We start from the raw sequence: 25592 nt of genomic DNA on the forward strand, positions 1-25592 counted from the left end.
TATTCAAATGTATACTTGAATACAACTATAAAAGTACAAATGGCATCAAACTATAGCCGGGGCACATACAGTTCACCAATTAAAATATAGCCTACATTTGTCATTTGTTCAATTATGTTTGTCAATTGTTTTGGGAAGTATAGTCGAAATTTAAAATGGGACTTTATATGGTAAATATTAGGTTGTGTGACCTATTATGTTAAGAAAAAAAAGGGGGGAAAAGTGTTGTGTTGTGTTGTGTCTAGTCTGTGTCTCCCAGATCAGCGACAGCAATGCTTGCAGCAGGAGGAAAATCAATCAGGGATCAGGGTGATTTGGAGACATAACATCATATCATGGTTTCCTCTTTCCTGTAGCTACAATTTTCAGATTTTCGTCCACGTCCACTCGTTGCACTGTGAATTTATGAAGTTACAATTAAAATGCAATGCTAATGTTTCGTGATTTGTCTGCGATGCAGGTGAGATAAAGACCCCACTGTAGTGCATTTTACTGCAGACATTTATAGTCAATTCAATTCATTATAATTTAAGTGACTTTGTAAATTATAATAAGTGACTAAAACGTCTCATCCGTCGTAGATAAACACAAAAAACGCGAACCTCTATACTACAAACATTTCTAAGGCTTAATTAATGGAGGTTTATCAATAGAGTTTTAATTTATAACATCTAATCCAGGTTCCCGGAAAGCGAGCCACGTGACAAACTACGTAGCAAACCAGGAAGTAAGTGGAGTATCAACAAAACAAAACAATGGTGAGTGTGCACATCTCTTGTTGTAATCGTATTCGTTTTATAAATCAGCACATAATGTTTGCCGATTTATTTATTTTTAAAACGGTATAATAATGCGTCGTGCGCTCATATGGTTTTTAACTGCGTATGGTTATCTCGGCTGGATTACTTTTAACCACTCGGGTCCCACAGGCTGGCGTCTGCCTTTCTCAGTCTACACACCAACCCTTTTCACCGAAAATGGTTGTGACTCGCGACGTTGTGTGGTTGTAGATCATATTCTGCCCGAATGTTGATTGATTGATTGATTGATTGAAGTATTTATTAACAGATTGGATAATTACAGTACATTTCAAGCACAACTCAATACAAAACTAAAGTAAAGCATTACACTTGTTTACAATAGGGTCCACCATGTCCATCATAACATTTAGACTGACACAAATACAGTATACACTTCTATATGAGACATTATACCGAATTGATTCAACGCATTAGAGCTATGGAACAGAGCTAGTTCAAATTCACAGTTGGAAATTCTGCGAAATGAATATGCTATTTCAGAAGAACTCTGATCATATTCATGTTGCACCAGATCTAAGGGACACATTTAAGGATCACCACAGGCCAGAGAGCATCTCCACTCACACAACAAGCTTTTCTAAATGTTTCTACTGAATCAAAGATGAACTGAATTATGATCGCTGAGTTACACTGTTGGTAGGTACAATATGAAGTACTTTTATTCTACGATTGTTTTCTTTTCTTCCCCTAGTCTTATCTGTTTTTGTTCTGTCACTCTCTTTTACAATGATGCCTCTGGGAGCTGCTCAAAATAAAGTCTATTCTATTCTGTTGTAGCAGGTAGACATGATGTCGTCGGAGTGGCACCTGTCACTGAAGCTGGTGGACCAGCCGAAGTCCACGTTCCACTTCCCAGAGATGATGCCAGGAGACGTACCACCAGGAGGCTACAGGATCAGTACTCTCAAACAGCTGGTGGCCGCCCAGCTGTCTGACTCCATACCGGACCCCGATCTTATAGGTCTGTATCGTATCACTGGTGCTAGGTTTCATGAGAGAAATAACTAAGCATATACCAGGTCTATGGAAACAAGCTTAAAAGAAGTGACTATTAAAGGCACATGAACACTTTAAACCTACATGTAAATATATACATACATTGGCTATCTACAAACTCAAAAGAAAATATATATTAGAGATAAAACTAAGTGCAATTGTAAATACACAAATCTTGTAGGATAGCAGTCCTTGCCACAAAATATTTTCAGATGTGGGGTCTGTGGACAAGTGCATGAAAAACCACTGGTTTAAACGGCATTAGGAATGAAGCCCAAAAAACCACAATCCGCAACTACCAATATTTATAAGTGACTTCACAGAAGAATAAGCCCAAAGTCTCTGATAATAGGTGATAGATCACTGGTCTGTATCAGTGTTGGTGGTGCTTGCTTCAAACAAACTGATCTCACAAGCTCACAGTCACAACGCGTCACAAACTCAATGCAAGGCTTCTAGATCAGTTTTGTTCATCATGTACATAGACAGTATACATTAGTATAAATTGATAAATGAACAGTGGATCATGTTTTTTTTAATCAGTGTCAGCTATACCATTGTTTGGCACGCAAAAGTAGTAAAGTATCTGCTCTATAAGCTCACAACGCATCGCGACTTGTGATGCTTTGTAAGCTTGTAGATCTGCTATTTTTCAGATTTTGGAAAAAACATGTTATTGTGATACTTGGTTAAGTCTGTCCGTCCATCATTCACTGAAAATGATTAACGAAAAGAGTGACTGTTTGTTTCAGAGCTGGTTCACTGTGGCAGAAAGCTGAAGGATGAGCTGACGTTGGATGCCTGTGGAATCCAGCCGGGAGCCACCGTACACATTCTGAAAAAGACCTGGCCAGAGCATGAGTCCAGCCCAGGTATGTATAAAATATAATAATAATAATAATAATAATGAATTGCATTTTTATAGCGCTTTTCCAAGTGCTCAAAGGGCTTTACAAGGGTTCATTCATTCATACATTGAGAGGTGAAGTGGCGAACTGTCGACGCCAGCGTCCTCACTTCCCACATCAATGGTGGCAAGCTCACACTGACCGACTCATTGGAGGCAATGTAGGGTTCAGTGTCTTGCCCAAGGACACTTTCACATGTGGACAGGAGGAGCCGGGAATCGAACCACCGACCAAGGGATCATTGGACGACCTGCTCTACCTCCTGAACCACAGCCGCCCTGTGTATATAATATAATACCACACATTATTTTTCTTATATAATTTTTATCCCACAATTTTGCATCACATTTTTTCACCCAGTGTCAATTATCTAATGTAATCCTGGGCGCTACACTTCCTCTGCCAACCTGGGGGGAGGGCAGCGGACTGACCTCATGCTTCCTTCTATGCATGAGGAGTCCAAGTCGCTTCTTTTCACCTGACAGGGGAGAGTTTCTCCAGCCAGACGTAGCGCGTGGAAGGAACACGTTATTCCGGCCAGATAATTTCCCCTCCTGGCCAGGGGGTGGTAGTTTAGAGACCAGGATCACTGCATGTTTTTTGTGAGAGTACCTATGGGACACAGGGAGAACATGCAAACTCCACACAGAAAGACCCTTTAGCCAACCCCGCCTCGGGTATGGGGACTGATGACGCGGAGGAGATAACACTCCCCCAGAGCCCCCTGCTGGAATCGAACCCAGGACCTTCTAGCTGTGAGGCGACAGCACTACCGACTGTGCCACCGTGCCCCCACCACACATTATTATGGCGTCACGGTGTCATGGATAGTGTTGCTGTCGGGGCAGAAACCATCATTATTAAATTCAAGAACCGCTGTGTGTCTGTCCCTTCCCTAGCATAGAGCAAGACAGCTGCTCGCCTAGAGCGCCTCCTCACAACGCCACAACGCATGGACAGCCTCACGGAAACCTAGAGCCGTGCAGCCCTGTCCTCCAACCTCAATCTGCACTGCACAATCTGCACAGATCCCATGCCGTCGGAACAACACAATGACAAAAATACATACAGACAGATGCAATGGCCGACGCTGGCTCGATAGCTCACGAACGACACATTCCTAAATCACACAAAACATCTCATTCTTAACCTGATTTATATAAAGAACAAACTAGAACTTGCTTTGCAGCCCAAAAAGCCAGCCTCCACCCACACTGAACATCATTTGCTGTTCATATATTCAGAACGGCTAAGGACTAGTATTTTAAATTGTATTAATGGCCTTGTTGATCATACTACAGAGTCATACAAACGTATTAGATCCGCAAGCTCGAATCCTGATTCCACCCGCGATGATTGGCGAGTGATTGTTACCTCGGAGCTTACACCGCAAACCTATTCAGATTAGCCACTCAGGCTGAGTGGCTGGTCACTCTACTCACAACACCACCAACAATAAACATGACTAATGGCTTCCTCCCTCTGTCTCTGTCCACCGTTAGAGCCTGTGAACAGAACTACAGCAGCCAGAGAGTTCAGGGTGTTCCATGCTGCTCTACACTCCCTCAACTCTGCCTACAAAGACTCAGTGAGTAGTCAATACCACATATATATTGTTACTGTACACCCCTCGTGTACCCACACAGCACCATCTGCAGGGTTTGCTGGTAAAATCTGACTAATACATTTAGTCAATTATGAAAAATGTGTCGATTCATTGATAATATACAATACATGTCTAAGAAATTGCTAAATATAAACCTTCTCGATTATTTGATTTGCCTAAATGTGCAGGATTAAGGCGACTATTCTTTATTTTCCCTAATTAGTAGCTTCTTGACTGAGCTACTGCCAACATTGCCTAATAATCCCACACTGTTTTCCCCACACAGGTATACAAAATGCTGACCAATAAAGAGTCTCTGGACCAGATCATTGTTGCCACACCGGGTCTCAGGTCAGATCCAATAGCTCTGGGTAAGCCCTGTTCAGTTTGATCAATGGTCTCAGGTCAGATCCAATAGCTCTGGGTAAGCCCTGTTCAGTTTGATCAATGGTCTCAGGTCAGATCCAATAGCTCTGGGTAAGCCCTGTTCAGTTTGATCAACGCGTAACCACTTTTAACCTGGTGTCCCTATGTTCGTATAGTATAGGCAAAAATGTTCAAAAATAGCAGACCGACAAGTGCTTCATGAGATATTTTTGCCTCACGACGCCATCGTACAGACAGAAGTATAAAAATCAAACTTAAAAGGTTCATTCCCATGCTGTCCAATCTACCCATGCATGTAATAGCATGTGTAATGTATTGCAACGATATCACTGTGATTTGTGCAGGAGTCCTCCAAGACAAAGATCTTTTCGTTCAGTTCACAGACCCCAACATGCTGGACGTGTAAGTGTGCTTTTTTACATTTGGTCATATAGTCTGAACCAGACCCATTTTTCAAATTGCTTAGAATTGATTTTGTACTTTATAAAAATTGGTAATTGGTAGTCTAGGACTCGACATCAGACACAGATATGTGTCATCGGTTGGGCTCAGACTAATGATAGTTGGCACGACATGATGACACACAGTGAAGGAGTACAGTGAGTGGAACTATGCCAATTAGAACCAGCAGGGGACGCCACTCGGTAGATTTCCATCCCAAACCGGTTGGCTCCCATTACATGAGAAGTGAGCCAAATCAATATGGGAGTGTTTTGTCCTCGACTTGACTTGGACATTTGAGATGTGCTACCCTTTTGATCTCTGTGGGGGGTATCTAAAATACATAGAGATGCTGAGTCTTGTTTCCTTTGCCAACACTCTTTATACAAAATAAATGCATGCCTAATATACACAGATGAAATGAACTGTGTGTATGTTGTGTGTGTGTGTCTATAGGTTGATCAGTTCGCACCCTGCGCTGGTGAACGCCATCATCTTAGTGCTGCACTCCGTAGCGGGCAGCATGCCTGCCCAGGCCAGTGCCAGCTCCTCCCGCAATGTCTCGTCCAGTTCCTACAGCGACATGCCAGGTAACCAACCATTAACTAACCATTAACTAACCAACCAACACACATCAGTAACACAGTTCCTACATCGACATGTCAGGTAACCAACCATTCATTAACCCATTTTTTAACCCATTTCTTTCTGAAAAACAGATGTTTCTATATCGGTGGTTCTCAATATTTCATGTCAAGGACCCCAAAAATTATATGTAATATGCCGCCGACCCCCATCTGAAAATATGTTGTTCCAGGGACCCTCGAGAAGCAAAGATTTGAGTTAAAAACTGTAAGAATATATATATTCAAAGATTTCAGGCACATTTTCACGATTTTTCTAAAATACCAGACCTACAAGTTCATAGCGCGGCACTCGGTAGATCTGCTATTTTTCAATAGCTAAAGTATAACATAATGCTTCAAACACCAAAAGAATGGATTAACCAACACACATCACTAAAACAGTTCCGGTAAGCAACCGGGATGCACACACAGGTTAGACACACCAACAGACCGACAACGGTCGGACGTGCAGTTGAACATGCGCTGCTCCCGTGCTTGCGGTTATAGGGGTTAGGTTCACGTGGTGGAGGAGGTACTGTAAAAATAACAATAAAGCTTCAAAGTAACTTGTAACTCAAGTTTATTTTATTTTTAATAATTGTAGTGAAAAGTAGTAAAGGAGTAAAAAATATTTGCCTCTGAGGTGTCATCCCATGAAAAACAAACATCTTCCATTCCTGGAAAAGGTTTGGAATTTTTCAAGGGTCCTGGAAAATAATGTTGGCTATGCATTGGTTTTGGCAGCCTAATATCTAAAAGCCTAAAAGAATAACTGATCTACAAGCTCACAACGTGCTGCAGTGTGATCCGACCTATGCCCTAAGATAGGTGGTGTAGTAAAACATTTGGCACACATTTTGGAATAGAATTCCACAGTAGCATTCTGTATTCTATGCTTTATTGCTGGTACACTGCCTGCCTTTGGGCATTGCACATAGGAGTAACGGACTCATTATTGCGCTGAACGATTGTTATATTAGGCCTGGAAATTGGGTTAAATAATCTGTAAAGGTTTTGGAAATTCATTGGTAAAAATGCGTGGGAAGCATTGAAACTGACATACTCAAGTTAAGTAAGGTAAAGTACCTTAAAATGTACTTAAGTACAGTACTTATAAATCCTAATATGGATATTTCTTGATTCAGATACTGTAACACTAGGACCTCTACACCTGGTATTAACATCTGTAGCATATACATATAAATCCAGATGTTAATACCAGACAGGCATAATTGTGGCCTATATTTATGTGACTATCAACCTGCAGGACGGCTGTTGAAAGGTTGTGTTGAAGTTAACTGTGCTGTGATAAACAAATAGACTTATAGCATCGCTAGCTGCTTCAAGAGCCCATGCTGCCAATTACACCCAGCTGGAGAAGTGGAAATTGGCAGAAGGGTGACGATCACCATGCTAAAGGAATCAGAATCAACTTTATTATTTGTCACATCACAGTTTTACAAGTAAAAAAAAGTGGGTGAAAGTAGTTTTTGTGCATACCGGTAGTTCCCATCATGTCATTCTTTTTTCAAGAAATACAAGAAGGGGGGGGGGGGATACATGTTAAGTGTTTCAGATAATTTGGAAGCTTGTTTTACAAACAGCACAGCTGTTGGGTTTCTCTTACCTGTACAACCAATATAACCAAAGGGTCTCTTTCTACACGTGTGTGTGTGTGTGTGTGTGTGTGTGTGTGTGTGTGTGTGTGTGTGTGTGTGTGTGTGTGTGTGTGTGTGTGTGTGTGTGTGTGTGTGTGTGTGTGTGTGTGTGTGTGTGTGTGTGTGTGTGTGTGTGTGCGCGCGCGCATTATACATTATAGGACATTATGCAAGGCTTGTATACTGCCATGGGGTCAACAAAAACAACAAGGTTCATCCCAGAAGCTGTTCTGTCATAATCTATTACATTATGACATATGTCTTGTGTGAAGAGTTGATATTTCTGCCTGAGGGTGGTGCCAGAGCATGGGACATGAGCTCACTCAAATGGTTAAGGCATGGCATTCCACCAAACAGATCCTGTGTGTAAGTCGAAATTCTGGCCTTACACTGGAAAGGCCATTGAGTCACCAAAATCAGTACAGTAGGTTGCCATTGTCTGGCATTCATGAAGGTGCAAAGCAATTCTATGACGACATACATTACTATATGTATGGCATTCCTGTTAATACCATCATAACCAGTAATATTTGCTCTGTCCTTTTGTCTTGCAGGAGGATTTATGTTCGAGGGCATGTCTGATGACGACGAAGACTTCCAGTCTGTGAGTTACACGTCTCCAAACGAATACATTCAGTCAGTCAAAGCCACAACACCACCTGTGTTTATATGAGGGTTTCCGTGGGCTATTAAAAAGTACATTCAATAAAGTCCTCCATACTGGGAGAGGTCAGACCACTGCCAACGTCCTCTGAGCTAAGGACAGATTGTGTGATGTGGCCTGCAACCTACCACCCAATGGGCTCTGTGCACACACGCCATTTTGAAAAGAACATGGGCCCCTTCCATACTTCCTTCACAGGTGTTACCGCTGATACTAACGAAGGCTCTGTTCCATTCTGGTCAAACGGAGTCAGGGTGCTGCTGTTGTGCATGTTGGCTCACTGGAAATACTCTGCTACACCAGTGGGTCTCAAAGGGTCCTTGTGTGGGTTCCAAATGGCTCTGTACGTGTGTAACTCTGAGACCCCATTTTTAAAATGTGTAATACAATAAATCATTGTCTTCGTGTAAGTACTCAATTGGGGAAGTTTAATGGTGATAACAATCTAATATAGGTATGGTTTTGCACACTCAATTCATAATTAATGTTTCAATTTTGGAGCTCTGGCTCATGGACTAAGAACCAAAAAGAACTGAACCCGGTTCCCATTGGGAACCAACCGGTGGAAAAGGGGCCACAGAGTGTACAAATGGAACCAAATGGACCCATTTGTACACTCAGAATTATGGGGGTCCTTGTAATTAAAATGTTTGAGAACAACTGCACACTAAATGGAACAGAGCCTTAATCGGTAACACAGTTATTCTGTGTACTGTGCATATAGCCCATTGTGATTTTCATGGGGGAAAAACAAGTGCTGCCTTCTGTGTTGCTCCTTCTTGAAGCGATGAGTGCGTCACTCGTGGGCGAGACAGATAGTTGATAACAGATAGTTAACAGATGGAAAAGATTAACAGTCAACACTATTCTAAACAGGAAGGGTTATGCATATCTACGTAGGAAGCCTGCAGTACAGGATCTAAGATGGCGATTCGGAGGCCGAGCCTATGTGAGGGCTGTGAGGATATTGTTAGTGGGTGCCCCAAATAATAGGCAAAACACAAAGTTTGAATGATAATATTAAGGAAATGATTCCTTTCTAATAAGACAAATATGCCTTAAAACATCATACTTGCCCTCTAACTAAAATAAAAACGCCTTAAATATTTTATTTCTTTCATAAAAAGAAAATGGAACTGCTCCTGTCGCAAGTTGATGATGTCACATGTCTTCTATTTATGAAAGAAATTAAATATTTAAGGTGTTTTTTATTTTTGTATTTTAGTTGTAGAGGGCAAGTATAATGTTTTAAGGCATATTTGTCTTATTAGCCAGGGATCCTTTTAAAGATCATTGTGATAAATGGGAACTTGTTGGTTGGTTCCATTGATCCAAGGCGGAACACAATCGATTGGTTGTTCGTTAAAATCAACACGCTCTGGAAGTGGACGTGGCCACCCATCTGACCACTTAGCACGGCAGCCATTCAGAATTGAGTGGTCAGATGGGAGGGCCACGAACACTTAAAACAATTCCATCAAGTGGGCCCTGATCCAGAAAAGGTGGGGAACCATTGGGCTCGCCACTTGTGTAGGATAATGAAATGACAGGAAATCTGGCCCTACTCCATTGAGCGCTTTCCAAACAAGCCTCTGGAAGACACGGGGAGTCTACGGTAGTTGAGACTAGATTGATGTGTCTTTTATGTTTTTTATTAGCACTAGCAGCGGAGTTCTGAATAAGCTGTAACCTTTCACTGGGCTTTTTTACTTTTAGGAAGACCCATAAAAAGTGCATTGCATTTAAGTTTATGGTAGTAGTCAAACTGCTCTGCCTCGGTCCGGAGCGTTGGCCTAGCGGTCATCTATTCTAGGCTCCAATGTATACTTACAACGTGTTGCAGGTTTGAGTCCCGATCCCGGCGGCCTTTGATGTGTGTCACTCCCCATCTCTCCCCATTTCCTGTCTATCTATTCTACTGTATCAATAAAAGCATAAAAAGACCCCCAAAAAAATCTGTTGCCCTGCAACATCCACTAAAATCACCTCACACACCCGGCAGTATTTTTGTACTAATGCATCTGACAGTGGACTACTGAATCAAATTAGTGTTTCCTTATTAACCTTTTAGGTTTAGTCTCGAACTGGCACTATTTCTTTCGGCAGTGAGAAGCATGGATAGAGTGTTGCTGGCTGATGACGTATCACTAACAATGTGGCTATGTAACGGGTGACGTTAAAGGAGAATTCCATACTAAAAGGCTTTCTTACCTTTCTTTGTAGTTGTTACGTCCCCACCAAAGAGGTCCAGGACAGGTGTTATTTTGTGCAAAAGCTCCTTATTGGCCATTTCCCCTACCATAAGCCCTAAATGAATTGCATTGCATTGAATGGGAATTGAATGTGGCTATGGGGTGTTGTGCTAATTCGCTTATTTCCATCGCTCAAAATAATAATTTATTTGTATATATCCTCTCTTCATAATGTAAATAATATCCCAAGCGGCACACTTTACTACTACTTTCGATGGAAATAAGCGAACTAGCATAACACCCCATAGCCCCATTCAATTCCCATTCAATGCAATGCAATTCATTGAGGGCTTATGGTAGGGGAAATAGCCAATAAGGAGTTTTTGCACAAAAAAACACCTGGACCTCTTTGGTGGGGACGTAACAACTACAAAGAAAGATAAGAAAGCATTCTAGCATGGAATTCTCCTTTAAAATGTGAGTCTGCTGCCTGCTGGCCAGACTGAGTAGCGGAGTGACAAATCCACGGAACTCAGCGAATCATGCTGGAATCCAGGCTAAGGGTTCCATTGATTATAGTGGCAGCTTACTGTTGTGGAGCCAATTCCGTCCCCAGTGTAGCCCGGCCCTTAGACTATAACATGTTGTGTGTGTGTGTGTGTGTGTGTGACAGGGGAACCAGGCAGGTCCCTCGGGCAGATCGGGGGCAGTAGGTATGCGTCCGGTGTCTCTGAGCCACAGCGGAGCCACTGGACCTCGGCCCATCACACAGAGCGAGCTGGCCACCGCCCTGGCTCTGGCCAGCACCCCCGACAGCAGCGCTGTCACCCCCACCACGGCCAGTCAGGTGAGTAGAGGAGATCCTTTCACCACATGAGAAGCACATAGTCACACTAGGGCCGGGGGAAATTAACTGGAAATGTATTATGTAACCGATATTTACAACAAATACCTCTGACTTAAACCATTTTTAACGCCATTGCCGTAGATGTACGTCAATTGGTCTTTTATTGTTTGTGTTTATGAATTATGATCGATCGAGTCGTGTTGCTACTTACATTAGCACTGGGTTGCTAGGTGAAGATGTAAGTAGCTTGAACTGCCCACGCATCCGTACCGACTGTATCTGTTTCTTTCGGTCGCCTTTATAATTCGCCCATTCCTTGTCCTAGATGGCATTTCTGGTCAAAACGAGGTTTATTCGACGGCCCATAGCCAACGCTGTAATGGTCGCGGTTGATCCTGTTGTGTCCGAGCGAGAGACCGGATCTGGTCCGACACAACACACACTCCTAAGTAACATAAGCATCATCTGGTCACGGGTTTTGGCTTCTTCAAAATAAGGGAAAAACTGGGAAAATCCTGGCGGTATTCGGGTGAATTAATTAATTAATACCGGCGGCCAAATAGAGAGTATGCACATGCATGATTTTCCCATCAGGACACGCCCCCCTCATCTAGACTGAGTGGCAAAACATTGAGCAGCATGGAGTGTTGGAGTTTGGAAGCACTCCTTGGAAATCACTCAACTGTCCTGCGTACCACCTGTTTCTAAATGTCACATAATGCAGGTGGCAGCAAAATGTTGTGTTATTGAAAACAAGCACTTCCTAACTCTGACACTTCTAGAAGCAGGGCATTTCTTGACAGAAAGTAGCTCATAACTTTTCTATGGTGGATTTTTATGAAACGAAAACTTGCAGATAGAATGAGGATAATTCAAGCTTTTCGTACAGCTGCAATGTTGGTGAGTTTAACATTGTTTAATGAAATCCGACAGGACTTTTCTGTTTGGATGTATGGGCTGTCAAGGCCAGAAAGTAGTTTTTTTGCCACTCAGTGGGCGTTCCCACATAACTTCCAGGTACGATGATGTCACACACATACCCTCTATTATTTAGAATGTGTTTTTTCTTTCTTTTTTTCACATTGGGAAACTGACAGTTTCCTGTTTTTCCCATTCGTGTCTCAAGCCAGGAAACTATTTCAAAATCTTTGCATGGTACAGAGAGAATGTAAAATATTATTTTAAATAGCTATAAAAAAACCTATTTTTGAATATCCCATTTCTGCTCGGATGCAACCCAAGATATGCTTTGAGTAATTCGATTTACAGTGGGAATTATTTACGTGACTACAAAGACAAAACAAAACAGAAGTACTGGGGAGGCGGTTGTTTCTTTCCATTTTCAGCGCTTCCATGATGGCACAGTTTTAAGGGGAAGCGTCTGAAAATAGTGTGAGCCAACAGTCTGTCTCAGGAGACTACAGCAGAACAGACCGTTTGAGGTGCACTTCGAGAAGCTAAGACGAATAAACAAAAAACAACAGTACCTGTATGCTCGAAGAGCGACGTGGCGATTAAGGATTTTAAAGATGGTGTGGTTAGGCCAGGGTTAGGGTTTATCTCAGATTGAGATAAAGGAAGTTATTTACACCTTTTTTTAATAAAACTTTAATCCGACCTCACGAGTGGAAAACCAATATTTACATCGTTTACAATGTTTATTATTGGTTAACGGTCCAATTCCTCGCTTCCTGTATGTGGTTAAAATATAATCCTCACAGTTCTGTAACTCTGAGAGTGTACAAATGGAACCATTTGGTTATTCATGGTATTATAGTGGTCCTTTGAGAACCACCAGTATTGTAATTGTACAGTATAGCAGACGTGTAGTCCACATACAGTACCAGCCCTGACGGTGTGATAAACCAAAATGTGATGGTATTATTGTTGGACTTCTATTGTCGCCACCGTCTCTTTATACCACTCTGGACTTAATATTATTATCAGTGGGTGTGCGTAGGGGTGGATTCAATCATGAGCAACCAAATAATAGCTTTTCATTACCTTTTTAAGAGCAAGCAGTGCACTCAACTGTGCTCGCAGTGAATGAGAATGAGTTCCGCTAATGTTCGCCAAGCTTCTCGGAAGAACGGCCTCAGAAATGAAATGTCTCCCCAGAGCAAAATGATATGCTTTCGTGTGGGAGGTGCACAGCGATCGACAGCAGAGCTACAGCACCTCGAACAGACCGGCGCCAAGTGTGGATGGCGGAGGAAATAACAAATGCAGTTAATATGTTCGCGACCGTCACTGGTCCTATGAAATGTGTTTAACCCGTACCGGTTGGGTCGGGCTGGGGCAGGTTAAATATCTTTTATAATGGGCTAGAAAGTAATAACGCAACTTAAGTTGAAGACAACACAACCAAAAAGAAAGCAGGGAGTTCATCGAGTGGGAGGACGAAGGGGTAATGGCGCTAAAGATGTTGTTCACCACTATAATACAGTACACACACCCACACCACAGGCGAGCTGGGTGTAGAATTCTCTCTCTCTCCCCGTTCTGCAAGAGAGAACGGAGAGAGCAAGAGAGCACAAGGAAGGAAAGCTACTGTAACAATGGAGAAAGAGGGAGTGAAGGAAATACTACTACTACTGTAACACACACACACACACACACTCGCACTCATACTTACTGCTGGGTCAGTTCCACTTTGTCCTGCCTGGACGGTATAGAATTAGCTCTCTCTCCCATTCTCTCCGTTCTGCAAGAGAGAACGGAGAGAGCAAGAGAGGGCACAAGGGAGGAAAGCTACTGTAACAAATTGATAAGATGACATGAGGTCTTCCCATCTAGACAGAATAAGATGGGAATAGAACAGACCCACTGTGAGTGTGGATATACATCATGTTACCTCCCTCATTCCATTCGTTATCACTGTCTCTCCCTCTCCCATTCTCTGTGACACTCCCCATGGTTGCATTTGTCTCTCCCTCTTTTGTGGCGGATTTGGACAACCGTGGGTCCGACCGACTCGACACCGGGCACTGCACTCCCTGTGGGAGTGTGGAACGTGTGTGTCGAATTTGAAGTCCGTGGGGCGTACTGTTCTCGAGTTACACGCGTACGTACAGACAGACGTACAGAGACATGGTGCATTTATAAATAGATGGAGCAGACGAAAATGTACGCCTGATGCAAAAATCTGAAATTATGTAATTATTTTGGAGACATATCGCATATGTCCTACTTGCATACAAGAAGAGGCTCGTCTGCAGCGGCACAGAATAAATACTCAACACTCCCAACATGCATAAATGCAGCAATGCTCAACACAAACTGGTATGTGTACACAGTACATACCAGACAGTGGCCTTGTGGTTAGAGTGTTCACCCTGAAACTGGCCCGGCCCGGCTCATATCAAAGACTGTACAAATGGGACCCAATGCCTCCCTGCTTGGGCACTCATTGTCAATGGTTCGATGCGGGGGGTCAGATCAACTACAAATGATTTCCTGAGTGCGGCACCGCTGTGGCTCACCGCTCCAAGAGATGGGTCAAATTTCACTGCGGTAACGTGTGTGACAAATACGACTTTGACGTTTGACTGTAAATGCACACACATTGCATAATCTCCCTTTTTAAAATCATACACAAACGCATTAGTTCATAATAACGATAAAAACGTAGTTTTCTGTCCTCTCTGATCCCTCGTGCAGGCGGACCCCTCTGGAGTTGCCCCTTCAGGAACCCCGGTCAGTAATGACCTCTTCAGCCAGGCTCTACAGCAAGCTCTGCAGGCCACCAACATGACCGCCTTACAGGTGAACACCAGGACAGGCCTTCTCAGAGTCTAGGGGTGCCTCGGAATACTTTAATATTACCGCTGACCAGTATTTGGAATTTATCCTACAAGCTCACTTGCTATTTTTTTGTTGTCTCCCCCAGGAGACGCCAGGTATAAAAGTTAGTTTCGGTCTGTCCTAATTGAAACAAATATTCCCTCCAGTTTGCCTTGTGACATATTGTGTCTTTGGGGGAAAAGATTGACATATTTGCGTACCGTTAATATGACAAAAGATGCTAGAAAGTAACGATGCAATTCAGATAAAAACAGGGGTGACCCGAGCCTAAAATGTTTGAAAACCACTGCACTAGGGCCTGTGTTCTGTCTTGACTCCTAACCTGACCTGGCTAGAGAGAACCAGAAACTTCTATAGATTATGTAGGTTATTGAGGTTTAAATTAACATTGATAATCATGGTAAACGGAAGCAAATAGTTCATTTATTATCACCTTTTATGTCTTGCCCCTCCCAATAAACCTGCATGTCCCGTCCGTCCGTCCGTCCGTAAGTTAGTCACCCCACGCCTACATGTATGGTCACGCCTCGGGACATCACACCTCCATATATGTTCACTTTACATGATTCACAAAATCAGTTGATACCATAATGTGATCTTGAATTCTTGCCACTAAACAATGGTTTGAGACAGAAATGTGTGCTTGGTTATCATAATACTAGTATTATTTGTGTTGGCAGCAGGTCACGTATTGCATCTTGCCCCCTAAGAGGGAATTCTAGACTTTTGAATTATTCTGTTCATTTGGATAAACCGATAAATCGACCTCCTTTTTGACATGTTCCGTGCGTGCGTGCGTGTGTCTGTGCGTGTCTGCCAGGGCCGGTGGCAGTCCCAGATGCAGCAGCTGAGGGACATGGGCATCCAGGACGAGGAGCTGATGCTGCGGGCGCTGCAGGCCACAGAGGGGGACATCCAGGCCGCCCTGGAGCTCATCTTTGCCGGAGGGCCGGGGCTCTGAGGAGCCCCTCAGGCACAGGGGAGAGAGAGGAGGACCAGGGGCCCGCTTTGAGACAGGAGGGCAGGTGAGGCCCCCGTGTTGAGACTCGAAGGAACGTTACGTTTAGTCATCATCCGGCTGTCCTTGTGGACATGAACGGATTTAGACAAGTGGAAAACTTGTAAAGATTTGTTGTTGCTCATTCGTTGTCATTTTATGTACCTATTTATCCAAAAACGCCTACAGTAGTTTCAGTTTCAGAGAGTGTTTGACATTTCGTCACAATAAAGTTGCCAAACTGTTCAACACTTGAATCTGTGTACTTACTGGTCTCAAATGACAAAGATCTGTGTACTTACTGGTCTCAAATGACAAAGATCTGTGTACTTTCTGGTCTCAAATGACAAAGATCTGTGTACTGGTCTCAAATGACAAAGATCTGTGTACTTACTGGTCTCAAATGACAAAGATCTGTGTACTTACTGGTCTCAAATGACAAAGATCTGTGTACTTTGGTCTCAAATGACAAAGATCTGTGTACTTTCTGGTCTCAAATGACAAAGATCTGTGTACTTTCTGGTCTCAAATGACAAAGATCTGTGTACTTTGGTCTCAAATGACAAAGATCTGTGTACTTTCTGGTCTCAAATGACAGATATCTGTGCACTTACTGGTCTCAAATGACAGATATCTGTGCACTTACTGGTCTCAAATGACACATATCTGTGTACTTACTATTTACTAGATTTCAGAACATCGGACAATATCCAGCTATGGATGTGATGTAATGCAGCGTTTGGTCTGGACCCATTTTGGGTTACGTAAACCGTAAATATTATTAGATGTGAGTAAATGTTATATTTTGTACAAAAAATATATTATTTTATATATTTTTTTTTAAGATATAGAGTTTTATTCAAAAGACTAAAATTTGCTGCCAAAATCAACACTGGTTTTAATGGCTATCTGATGTAATTCATTTAGTTGTACACTAGATGGCAATACAGGCTCTCATTTCCAACTAGGCAAGAACATGTTCATCTGAACAGACTTCCTATTTATTTCAGTAGAAGAACATAGCCAAAGAATTGTAATGATTTATTCCCTCTCAGTTTGTATACTGTTGCGTATTTTGTTCTGCACTAAATGCACTTTTGCTGCATACATTTAAGCTTCTGGTTAATTTGACAAATTTAGCAGGGGTTGTAAATCAAGGCAATATACAGTATTTGGAACTATAAGTAATGGCTCATGATACAGAGTTTAGATTAGATATGAAGAAAGGAACATACGTAAGACAATAGCTTTGCCCCAATTTCATTAACTATGCTTGGAGCTGTGCTTTTGCTGAACATTGATGCTAACTTGCTAAGACTCACTGAGCTCTTTGTTTGCAATTGAAAACAGAATTGAATTATTTACTTAAATATGATTCCATCAATTAATTCTTTGCCGGATAACGGTGTCAAAAAAGCTCACAATGCGCCTCGATGCAATGCATTGTGAGTTTGGATTGTCTATTTTTAATATTTTGACCTTCTTTTTTTGAGCAGAGCTCCAATGCCTGGCTTGTATGTCCCAATGTATGTTTATAGTCAAAAAAGCACCATGAGCACACTGCACTGCTCAGTTATTATTATTATTATTAATAGTTTTTTTTAAATTAAGAAATCAATCTTTATAAAATAAAATAAAATTGATAACTGTTGCAGCCCTAGACTACAGCCAGGCATTCTCTCTTTGTCTCGTGGTCTCCCATCATGTTTCTTTTGTTATTTATTTCCCCCATTCCCAAGGCACCGTCATTTCCCTGTTGAGTTTTATTACTGCATCTGTGCATCATGTGACGGCTCAATCAGCGGATTGCCTTATCAAGAAGCACAGCACCCAAACACGTGTGTGTGTGTGTGTGTGTGTGTGTGTGTGTGTGTGTGTGTGTGTGTGTGTGTGTGTGTGTGTGTGTGTGTGTGTGTGTGTGTGTGTGTGTGTGTGTGTGTGTGTGTGTGTGTGTGTGTGTGTGTGTGTGTGTGCGCATGCGTGCGCATGCGTGCGCATGCGTGCGCATGCGTGCGCATGCGCGCGCGCATGCGTGCGCGCGCGCATGCGTGCGCGTGTCGTCCGCCTGCCTCTCCCCATTTGCCATTTTATATGCATGCACACCTGCCGGCAATTTCCAGCTCTCAGTGCCTCCAAGGCTATTTAAAAAAATAATACATTTACCTTTTAGTGTCGCAGCTTCAGCAGAGTAATAAACACATGTCACGGCCTCTCAGGCAAATTAAAGAGGAAGCCATGTTGCCTATTGTTCTGGTGAAGATGTTGGAACATTAAAACACAAGGCGAGATTCACGTTGAGCCGTTTTGCTGTGATTTACAGATCTTGACATCTTTGTGTGACTCATGTGTGTACTTGCACCTAACATCTCCACACACCGTGTTTACCCTCAGCACATTCATAGCTATGTATTTGTCACAAAACAGCAAGCAAAGTTGCCATGGAGACCCGTCGGCTTAGAAAGGCTGGGTACATTTTGTCACATGCTGTGCATATGCCCCTCTAACTGTTGTTGATACTGTAGGTAGGCTACAGTGTTGTTGATTTATCAACCGTGATGGCATTTTAAAGGTCTTTTTGTGTGCTGCCTTGAAGCATTGAAGCAAAAAAAAACATGCGTCATTCGATTAATCAAACAAGTAATCGATGGCATAATCGCTAAGAAAATAATTGACAGTTTCAGCCCCAGTTCATATTGTTGCGGCCGGCAGAAACCTCTTATCTCCATGTTCTTACTATTATTTTATAAATTAATGACCTACTTGAATATACTACGGCGTCACACAAAAGCGTAAAAAGTAGCAGTTCGGCTTCGCACCGTGTTTTGTAGATCTGGTATTTTTAATGCTTTTGAATTTGAATCCTGAAAAGTACCCGTTTTGGACATACAAGGTTTCCACCCGACATACAATATTGAGTTTATATGGTGCTGTGCAATGTGTATCAGAAAAACACAATAGAGCACACACATCCACGAACTAAACGCCAGGTGCCGGGCCGAGGTAAATGATAGAAGAAAAAAGATAAGGTCCGCACACTGAAGTAAGCTTCAAAGCTTAAAAGATGTATTACGGTTCCTTACACCATAGTGGACAAAATAATGTGTATCACATATTTCCTTCAGTAATGGGCTGCACCAAGCCACTTATCATGAAGAACAAGATATGTTTACAATAGCATAGCATAGGACAGAACGATGACCGATGTCATCGAGGTCCCAAAATGTCCCTGAAAGATAAAGGTAATGGATATCGCACTCCGTGACGAATGCATTTCAATTCTAGTTATTTTCGACATCATACTGAAAGACAGACGTTTCGGCTATCCAGCCTTCATCAAAAATGTCCCTGACCACCAGTCCTTGAATTCAGGGAACGAATGGCCAATGTTCACAGCTGTGATGGTCTGATGTAAATCACCATATGCTCTGGCAGGGCAATTTAAATGCTGTGAGAAGCTGTTCTAATCAGGCTTTCACAGACTAGAACAAGAATAACGCTAAAAAGGATCCTCTTCACGTCACCTCGTCGGCTCTGATTACTCAAAAAGGAGGGGAAAGCGTTGAATCATTGTCTCCCGTCCACCAATTGCCTTTGTAAAAAAGGTGAGGCTCATGCACTATTAGCATCCGGTCTGTTACCTGAGATTGCTTTGTGCCAGGCGTGGGCCGAGTGGAATATGAAATGAGCATGTGATGGACACAGGGCTATTCTCATCGCCTCGTGAATCCATTCACTGCTTTCCAGCAGTGCTTTTTTTCTATGTTCCTCCTCTTCTGAGGGTCTCTTTTGTCCACAAAAGCAGCTTTGATGCATTTCATCTCAGGCTGTTTTAACTTTTAACCCTTTGATGGAGCTTTTCCTGGGGGAACAGCAACCAGGAGGAGACATAAAAATGGTAAGTGTGCCATTTTGTGTCTGCTGTGCTGTATTGAAGTATAGTCTGGCTTGGCCAGCCTCATAGCGGGGATTCACTGAAGATTCTTCCCTGCATATCGTATGCGGGGAGGAAACATCAGTGAACCCTCACTGGAGCAGGGCTCACTTGAAAATCTGGAAAGCGCCCACGGCTCACACAACGGGAGTGTGTTTATTCTAATGATCAATCAATCGATTGTGTTGGATCAATGGAACTAACATAGTATAGGCCTACTTAAAGTTCTATTTATCCGTATCAAAATGACACTTTTTTTAGGTTTAAAAGAAAGCATTTTATGCTATGTCATCTGACAGTGTTGCGTGGCAAAACATTGCCAAAATACAAGATCTCAGCGCGTTGTGAGCTTGTGGAACAGCTATTTTAAAATGACTAGACCAGTGCTACGCCGGCCTGCTCGGGAACGATGCAGGTTGGAAATGCACTTGGCACATCATGCCCTCACGTCCTCGGTAATACCCATGCTGATCATTAATTAATATATCACAGTGGTTCCCAACCTGTGGGCCAGAATCAATGGACTGTGCGTCCATTGATTGATCATTCAAATTAACTTTGCTCTGAAAATGCATAGCGGCCCACATGGGCTGTGAACGCTTTCAGGATTTTCAAGCGGGTCCTGATCCAGAAAAGATGTTCGATGGCCTGTCGATGACTGAATGTATTCAATAGCCTGACTTGTTCTTTTTCTAAGTGGACACGTAATATTATAGTATTCTGCAATGTAACTCCGGCTCTTTTCTTGATGACCTTAACCCATTCTGACCTGAGATCAGATTCATACCAGGTTTCCACTGGACACACACTGGTCTGATGAACCCATTCTGACCTGAGATCAGATTCTAAAAATGTCAGTCGTTCTTCGATTTTTCAAAAATAGCAGACCTACAAGCTCGTATCGCGCCACTCGGTGGCGCGATACGAGCTTGTAGATCTGCTATTTTTCAATAGGTAAAGCATAACATGATGCTAACTCCAAAATGGGTGCCCGGTCAGAATGGGTTAAAGGCTGAGTTTGGAGCACGATTTCTGTCCAGCCGCAGGGAATTGGTTCATAATGACGATCATTTGGTTTGGTTTGAAACGGGGATAATCTTATTGCCAATTAATGGAAAGAACGACACAGTTTATTCATGATATACTTCCATTTTGGAAACTAGCCTGGCCTCGTTTCATTACTAAGAACCAAATCAGTTTTAGGAGTGTGTAATTGCTCACAGTGCTATCAAGAGAATGACCTTCACGTCTATGTTTCCCCACATTATTAGTTTTCAAAGCATTCATGCTTTGCCTTGCAGACTACAGAAGGCCTAGTATCAGAATTGATAGACACGATGCATATATTACACTAAACGGCTATAGCCTGGAAATCCAATTCTCTCCGGCTGTGAATTCTATGTATATATTAATGATGCATCCATCTGCATTTCACTCTGAGCCTTCATATTTCTTTCTGCTCTGACAAGTCAACTCTTTCAGGGAAGATGTTCAGAGGCCTATCAACCAAGACAGAATATCAAACTATAATGCGTGAAACCCACCCGTTTGTAGTTCACGTATCGCGAGAACCGTCTGTCTCGCGATTCAAACTCGACAAACTGTGACTTCAAAATCGACCTGGAAGTGGAGTGGACCTGGAGTGGAAGCACTCTGAGCCCCCCACCACACATGTAAACGGTACTTTTTGGCCAGAAAGGGATTTATTTTCACCGGAGGAAAAATATTCTCTATGAGGGTATTCTCTGGGCAATATCGGAAGAGGGCGCATTGGAGTAACTAAAAGTATTTTTTTTTCCCCGGTGGAAACAAAATCCCCTTTTGGCCACTAAGGAAAGTAGGCTTTCTAATGACACAACCCGCCTTTGGCTGGTCTGCATTCATGCGTGCCCCGGAAGTTGACAGTAACATGGCTCTAAATGGACCAAAGCTAGTACTGACCATATTTGGGTATGCTTGACATGGAACTCCATCTATGGGCATAAAAAGGACACAGACAGACAGACAGACGGTTACTGGGTGGGGGGGTATGCATTTCCAACTTGCATCGTTCTCTAGTAGGAATGGTGGTTGGTTGGTTGGTTTGTTGGTCCTAATAATTGGCTAATAAATTATGCGTTTGGTCAATAAATAAGATTCCTGCCATTTGAAAAATAATAATAAAGTAATAAAAAAACACCACCAAACTCTCACAAAATGACCGGATCGTTTACATTTCACCGGAAACAAAATAACACTTTTTGGTAACTTAAAACTGACGTTTTGTTAGGACTATATCGGGACATTGTTTTGGTTGTGTTCGTTTCCACCTTGGCTCTAGCTTTGCTGTCCTCCCTGCATGCCGAGGTACACAGCCATGGCTCCAGAGTGCTGCGAGGAGGACATGCTTCCGTGAACACAGAAGGCCTAGGCTTCAGAGCGAGCTAAATAGATTTCCATTAGGGGGGCTATGACTCATTCCAGATGCTTACTCAATACTGTGTGCGCTGTGTAGCAGAAAGGCCCCCCTGCAGTCAGTAGAAAAAAGGGACAATAAAACAAAGCATCCTTGTATGAGACAACGCTCTGTGCAGGTTGGTGTGTGTGTGTGTGTGTGTACAGTACGTACAGTTGTGTTTGTGTGCTGTAGGCGAGCTCCGGCCGAGCGGAGATTTAACGTTCTGCTCCTCTGCCAGCGGCATAACTCCTCCGGGCCCTGTCTGGACTCGGGCTGGACCTGCGTGGGTAGATCAATAGGGAAAAAGCAATGATCTCAGTGAAAATGGACTATCTATCTTATTGTGTTCTCTAATGCACCGAAACTACAGAGCAGAGAGATGGAACTGAATTATTGCCTGCGTGCATCGATTCGAAACCGTCTGGAGATACAGCACTCTTTGCTTTCATGAGACGCCCGCTGCAGGATCTTAATGAAAAGGGCTAATTATTAAGAGATAAGCAGACACAGAGAGAGCTTTTGTGTGCCGTTTAACAGCGGGGTTGTTATAGCCATCTTTTAATGCGCAATTTCTGTTGCTGTCTTGTTGCCTCTTATAGGATTTATTGGATGTAGTCTCTCAAGACAGACTGTTGACTCACTGTTTTTCCTTTATTTGACGATGGGAATGGGATTCTAAGATTGGATTGGATGTATCTTTTGCCATGATCAGCAAAGCTTTAGCTTTGTTGGGTTCAATTAGCCTTATCCCTCATTGTGCTTTATAATGTATTATTATTAGCACTTTACTATAGTATGGGTAATTATTATTATTTGTCTTGCTCTGTAGTTTTTTACATTTGTACAGTACTAAAAGCTTGCATGCCTGCATCGCGCTCACGTCTAACATTCGGGTGCAGTAGCCTACTTAGTTTAGACAGTACTTAGTTTAGACTAGTCATTTGGTTAGACCAGTCATTAGTCCTACAACTACAACACATCTCAAACCCTCACCCTAACCCTAACCTCCCACGGGGCAGCACACCTAAACCTAACCTTAACCATGTCTAACCAATGACTAGTCTAAACTAAGTATGCACCCCCTAACATTCACATGTCTATGACAGTGCGATCTGAGTGAGACACACACACACACAAATAAACCGTACATTTTGAACGAACGCATACAGTGATTTGTCTTTGGCCACTGACCGTGTTTTTTTCCGTGCTGCGCAGGTTGTGTGGGCGCTCTGTAATCGGTCCATCGCATTACGGAAAGGAAAACTGCACCCACCAAGTAGGTAAAGTCAGTGACGTACATCATGGCCACAAAGCACAGGCGTAAACGGCACTTCCGCATATACTCCGCATAGGTCACGGTCTATGACTTGACCAACCGAACCACTCACAGCAAGTGTGCTCTTCTCAATTGTATATTGTTCACTGGGCACTGACACCACCTGTGAGGGTCTACGGTCAGCCATTTTAGTATTTGAAAAGCCCTTTGACACCTGAAGCATCATGATGATAATAATATACTGTATCTCATAGCACATTTGTTTTGCTTTCTTTGCTTTTGCCACTTTAACCAATAAAAACCAGCAGGGAAGGGAAAAAAAACAATTTTGAAACTGGGATAACTACTGATTTATAGAAGGCATTCGTAGAAACGGCCTCAGGTCTTAATGGGCTAAGAATCTGAATCAACTAACTCTATTGTCACATCACATCACACAATTTCAGCGTGTAAAACGAGTGGGTGAAAGTTTGATTCTGGCAAAGTCACCGATAAATAACAGCTCTTCTCATTGCCCCCAGGCAGGCAGGCAGGCTAGTGAGGGTCTGTCTGTGTCCACACAGACATGGTGTCATGTCTGTCTGCCAGTGACGGATGGATAAGACACGCGGCATCTGGACAATGGCCTGCTTTGATGACTCCATCAAGTGGAGAGCCGAGGTGAGAGGACACAGAGAGAGAGATAGAGAGAGCGATGGTACGAGAACAGGATGACAGAGAGTCCAGAGAGGCTGAGGCTGGAAGGAGTGATGGGGGTGAAATAGCCCATTTTGACCTGAGATCAGATTCTAAAAATGTCTTCTACATTTCTACATCGATTTTTCAAAAATAGCAGACCCACAAGCTCGTAGCTTGTAGATCTGCTATTTTTCAATAGCTAAAGCATAACATAATGCTAACACCAAAAGGGGTAGCCTGGTTAATAAACCAGACTAATATCGCACGGACCGCGGGATATTAGTCTGGGGAGGCTCAGCTTGGATTTCATTTCCAGGGCGGCAGGTTGAAACATTTTCTCTTTGACGCAATTGGTCAGAGCTACTGTCAGTCAAAGGTCTCAAGCATTGAAAGTCACTGTACCAAAGCCCGCCCATATTGCATACCGTGTCCCGATTGGCCGCCCCATTTCTCTGGTGTAGGAAATGGGCGTACAATTGAGCCTCTCCAGACCGTAATCCGCCGGCAGGCAATTTTTTTCGGTTTTTCGGTCTGGTTTATTAACCAGGCTACAAAAGGGGTCCCCGCCCAAAATGGGATAGATTGGAAGAGAGGTCTGGAGAGCAGAGGGAGATGGAGAGGACAGCATAGTAGACGACGGCAGCAGAGAGAGGAGAGAAGGAAGGCAGGATCCACGGGGACAAAATAAGGGGCTTGTAGAAAATGGGGTGTTTCGAGAAGAAAAGGCTGAAGAAAAGGAAAGACATTAGGAGTGATGGGGCCCCCCGCCCCCCCCCCCCCCCCCCCACTAAAATGCCTCTCCTCTCCTCCCTCTTCGTAATCTTCTCTATTTTAAGGAGCAACAGGAGGGCTGTCTGTCTGCTCTGAGCCATAAGAGACATGAGGCCACTCACAGCACTGATGAATGGCTTGGCTTTTTCTTTTTTTTTTCAAAGATTGGCTAAATGGCCTCAGTGACACCATCCGATGAGACGGGACATGACAAGAAAAGTGGAAGGATGCTCCACACCTCGGCAGTGGTGGAAGAATAGAAATGTTATGCAGAAAAATCACACCCGTGTGACGTGAGGGGCGATCTTATCATCCTACATCATCTTATTCCGGCCAATCAGAATTTGAAGTAATGTCTGCTAAATGTCTGCTGCAGAAGTAAGGCATTAGAGTTATATTAACACTGTTTATTTTCATATTTCTGGATGGCCTAGCCTAGCCTCGAGGCCCCCAGGCTTACTGGCCATTGGGCCGGTGGGGCCCCCGGCCGGGTCCAGGGGCCCTTGGCTCTCAGGGGACCTTCGGGCACTGAGTTTGAGGCCCTAATGGGGT

The 25592-nt window shown here is 43.1% G+C and overlaps 1 protein-coding gene across 1 annotated transcript; it reads left to right on the top strand.

Moving 5' to 3' along the window:
- Window positions 1-683: 683 nt before the first annotated feature.
- On the top strand, window positions 684-16172 carry ubl7b (ubiquitin-like 7b (bone marrow stromal cell-derived)). Its single transcript, XM_080768481.1, has 11 exons — window positions 684-758; window positions 1599-1782; window positions 2570-2689; window positions 4228-4313; window positions 4618-4702; window positions 5063-5120; window positions 5616-5749; window positions 7998-8047; window positions 10973-11146; window positions 14807-14911; window positions 15771-16172. The coding sequence occupies exons 1-11, from the start codon at window positions 756-758 to the stop codon at window positions 15909-15911; spliced, it is 1140 nt and encodes a 379-aa protein (XP_080624607.1). The 5' UTR covers window positions 684-755; the 3' UTR covers window positions 15912-16172.
- Window positions 16173-25592: the final 9420 nt, after the last annotated feature.

This window comes from Protomyctophum bolini (assembly GCF_963924005.1).
Source record: "Protomyctophum bolini genome assembly, chromosome: 1".
NCBI lineage: Eukaryota > Metazoa > Chordata > Actinopteri > Myctophiformes > Myctophidae > Protomyctophum > Protomyctophum bolini.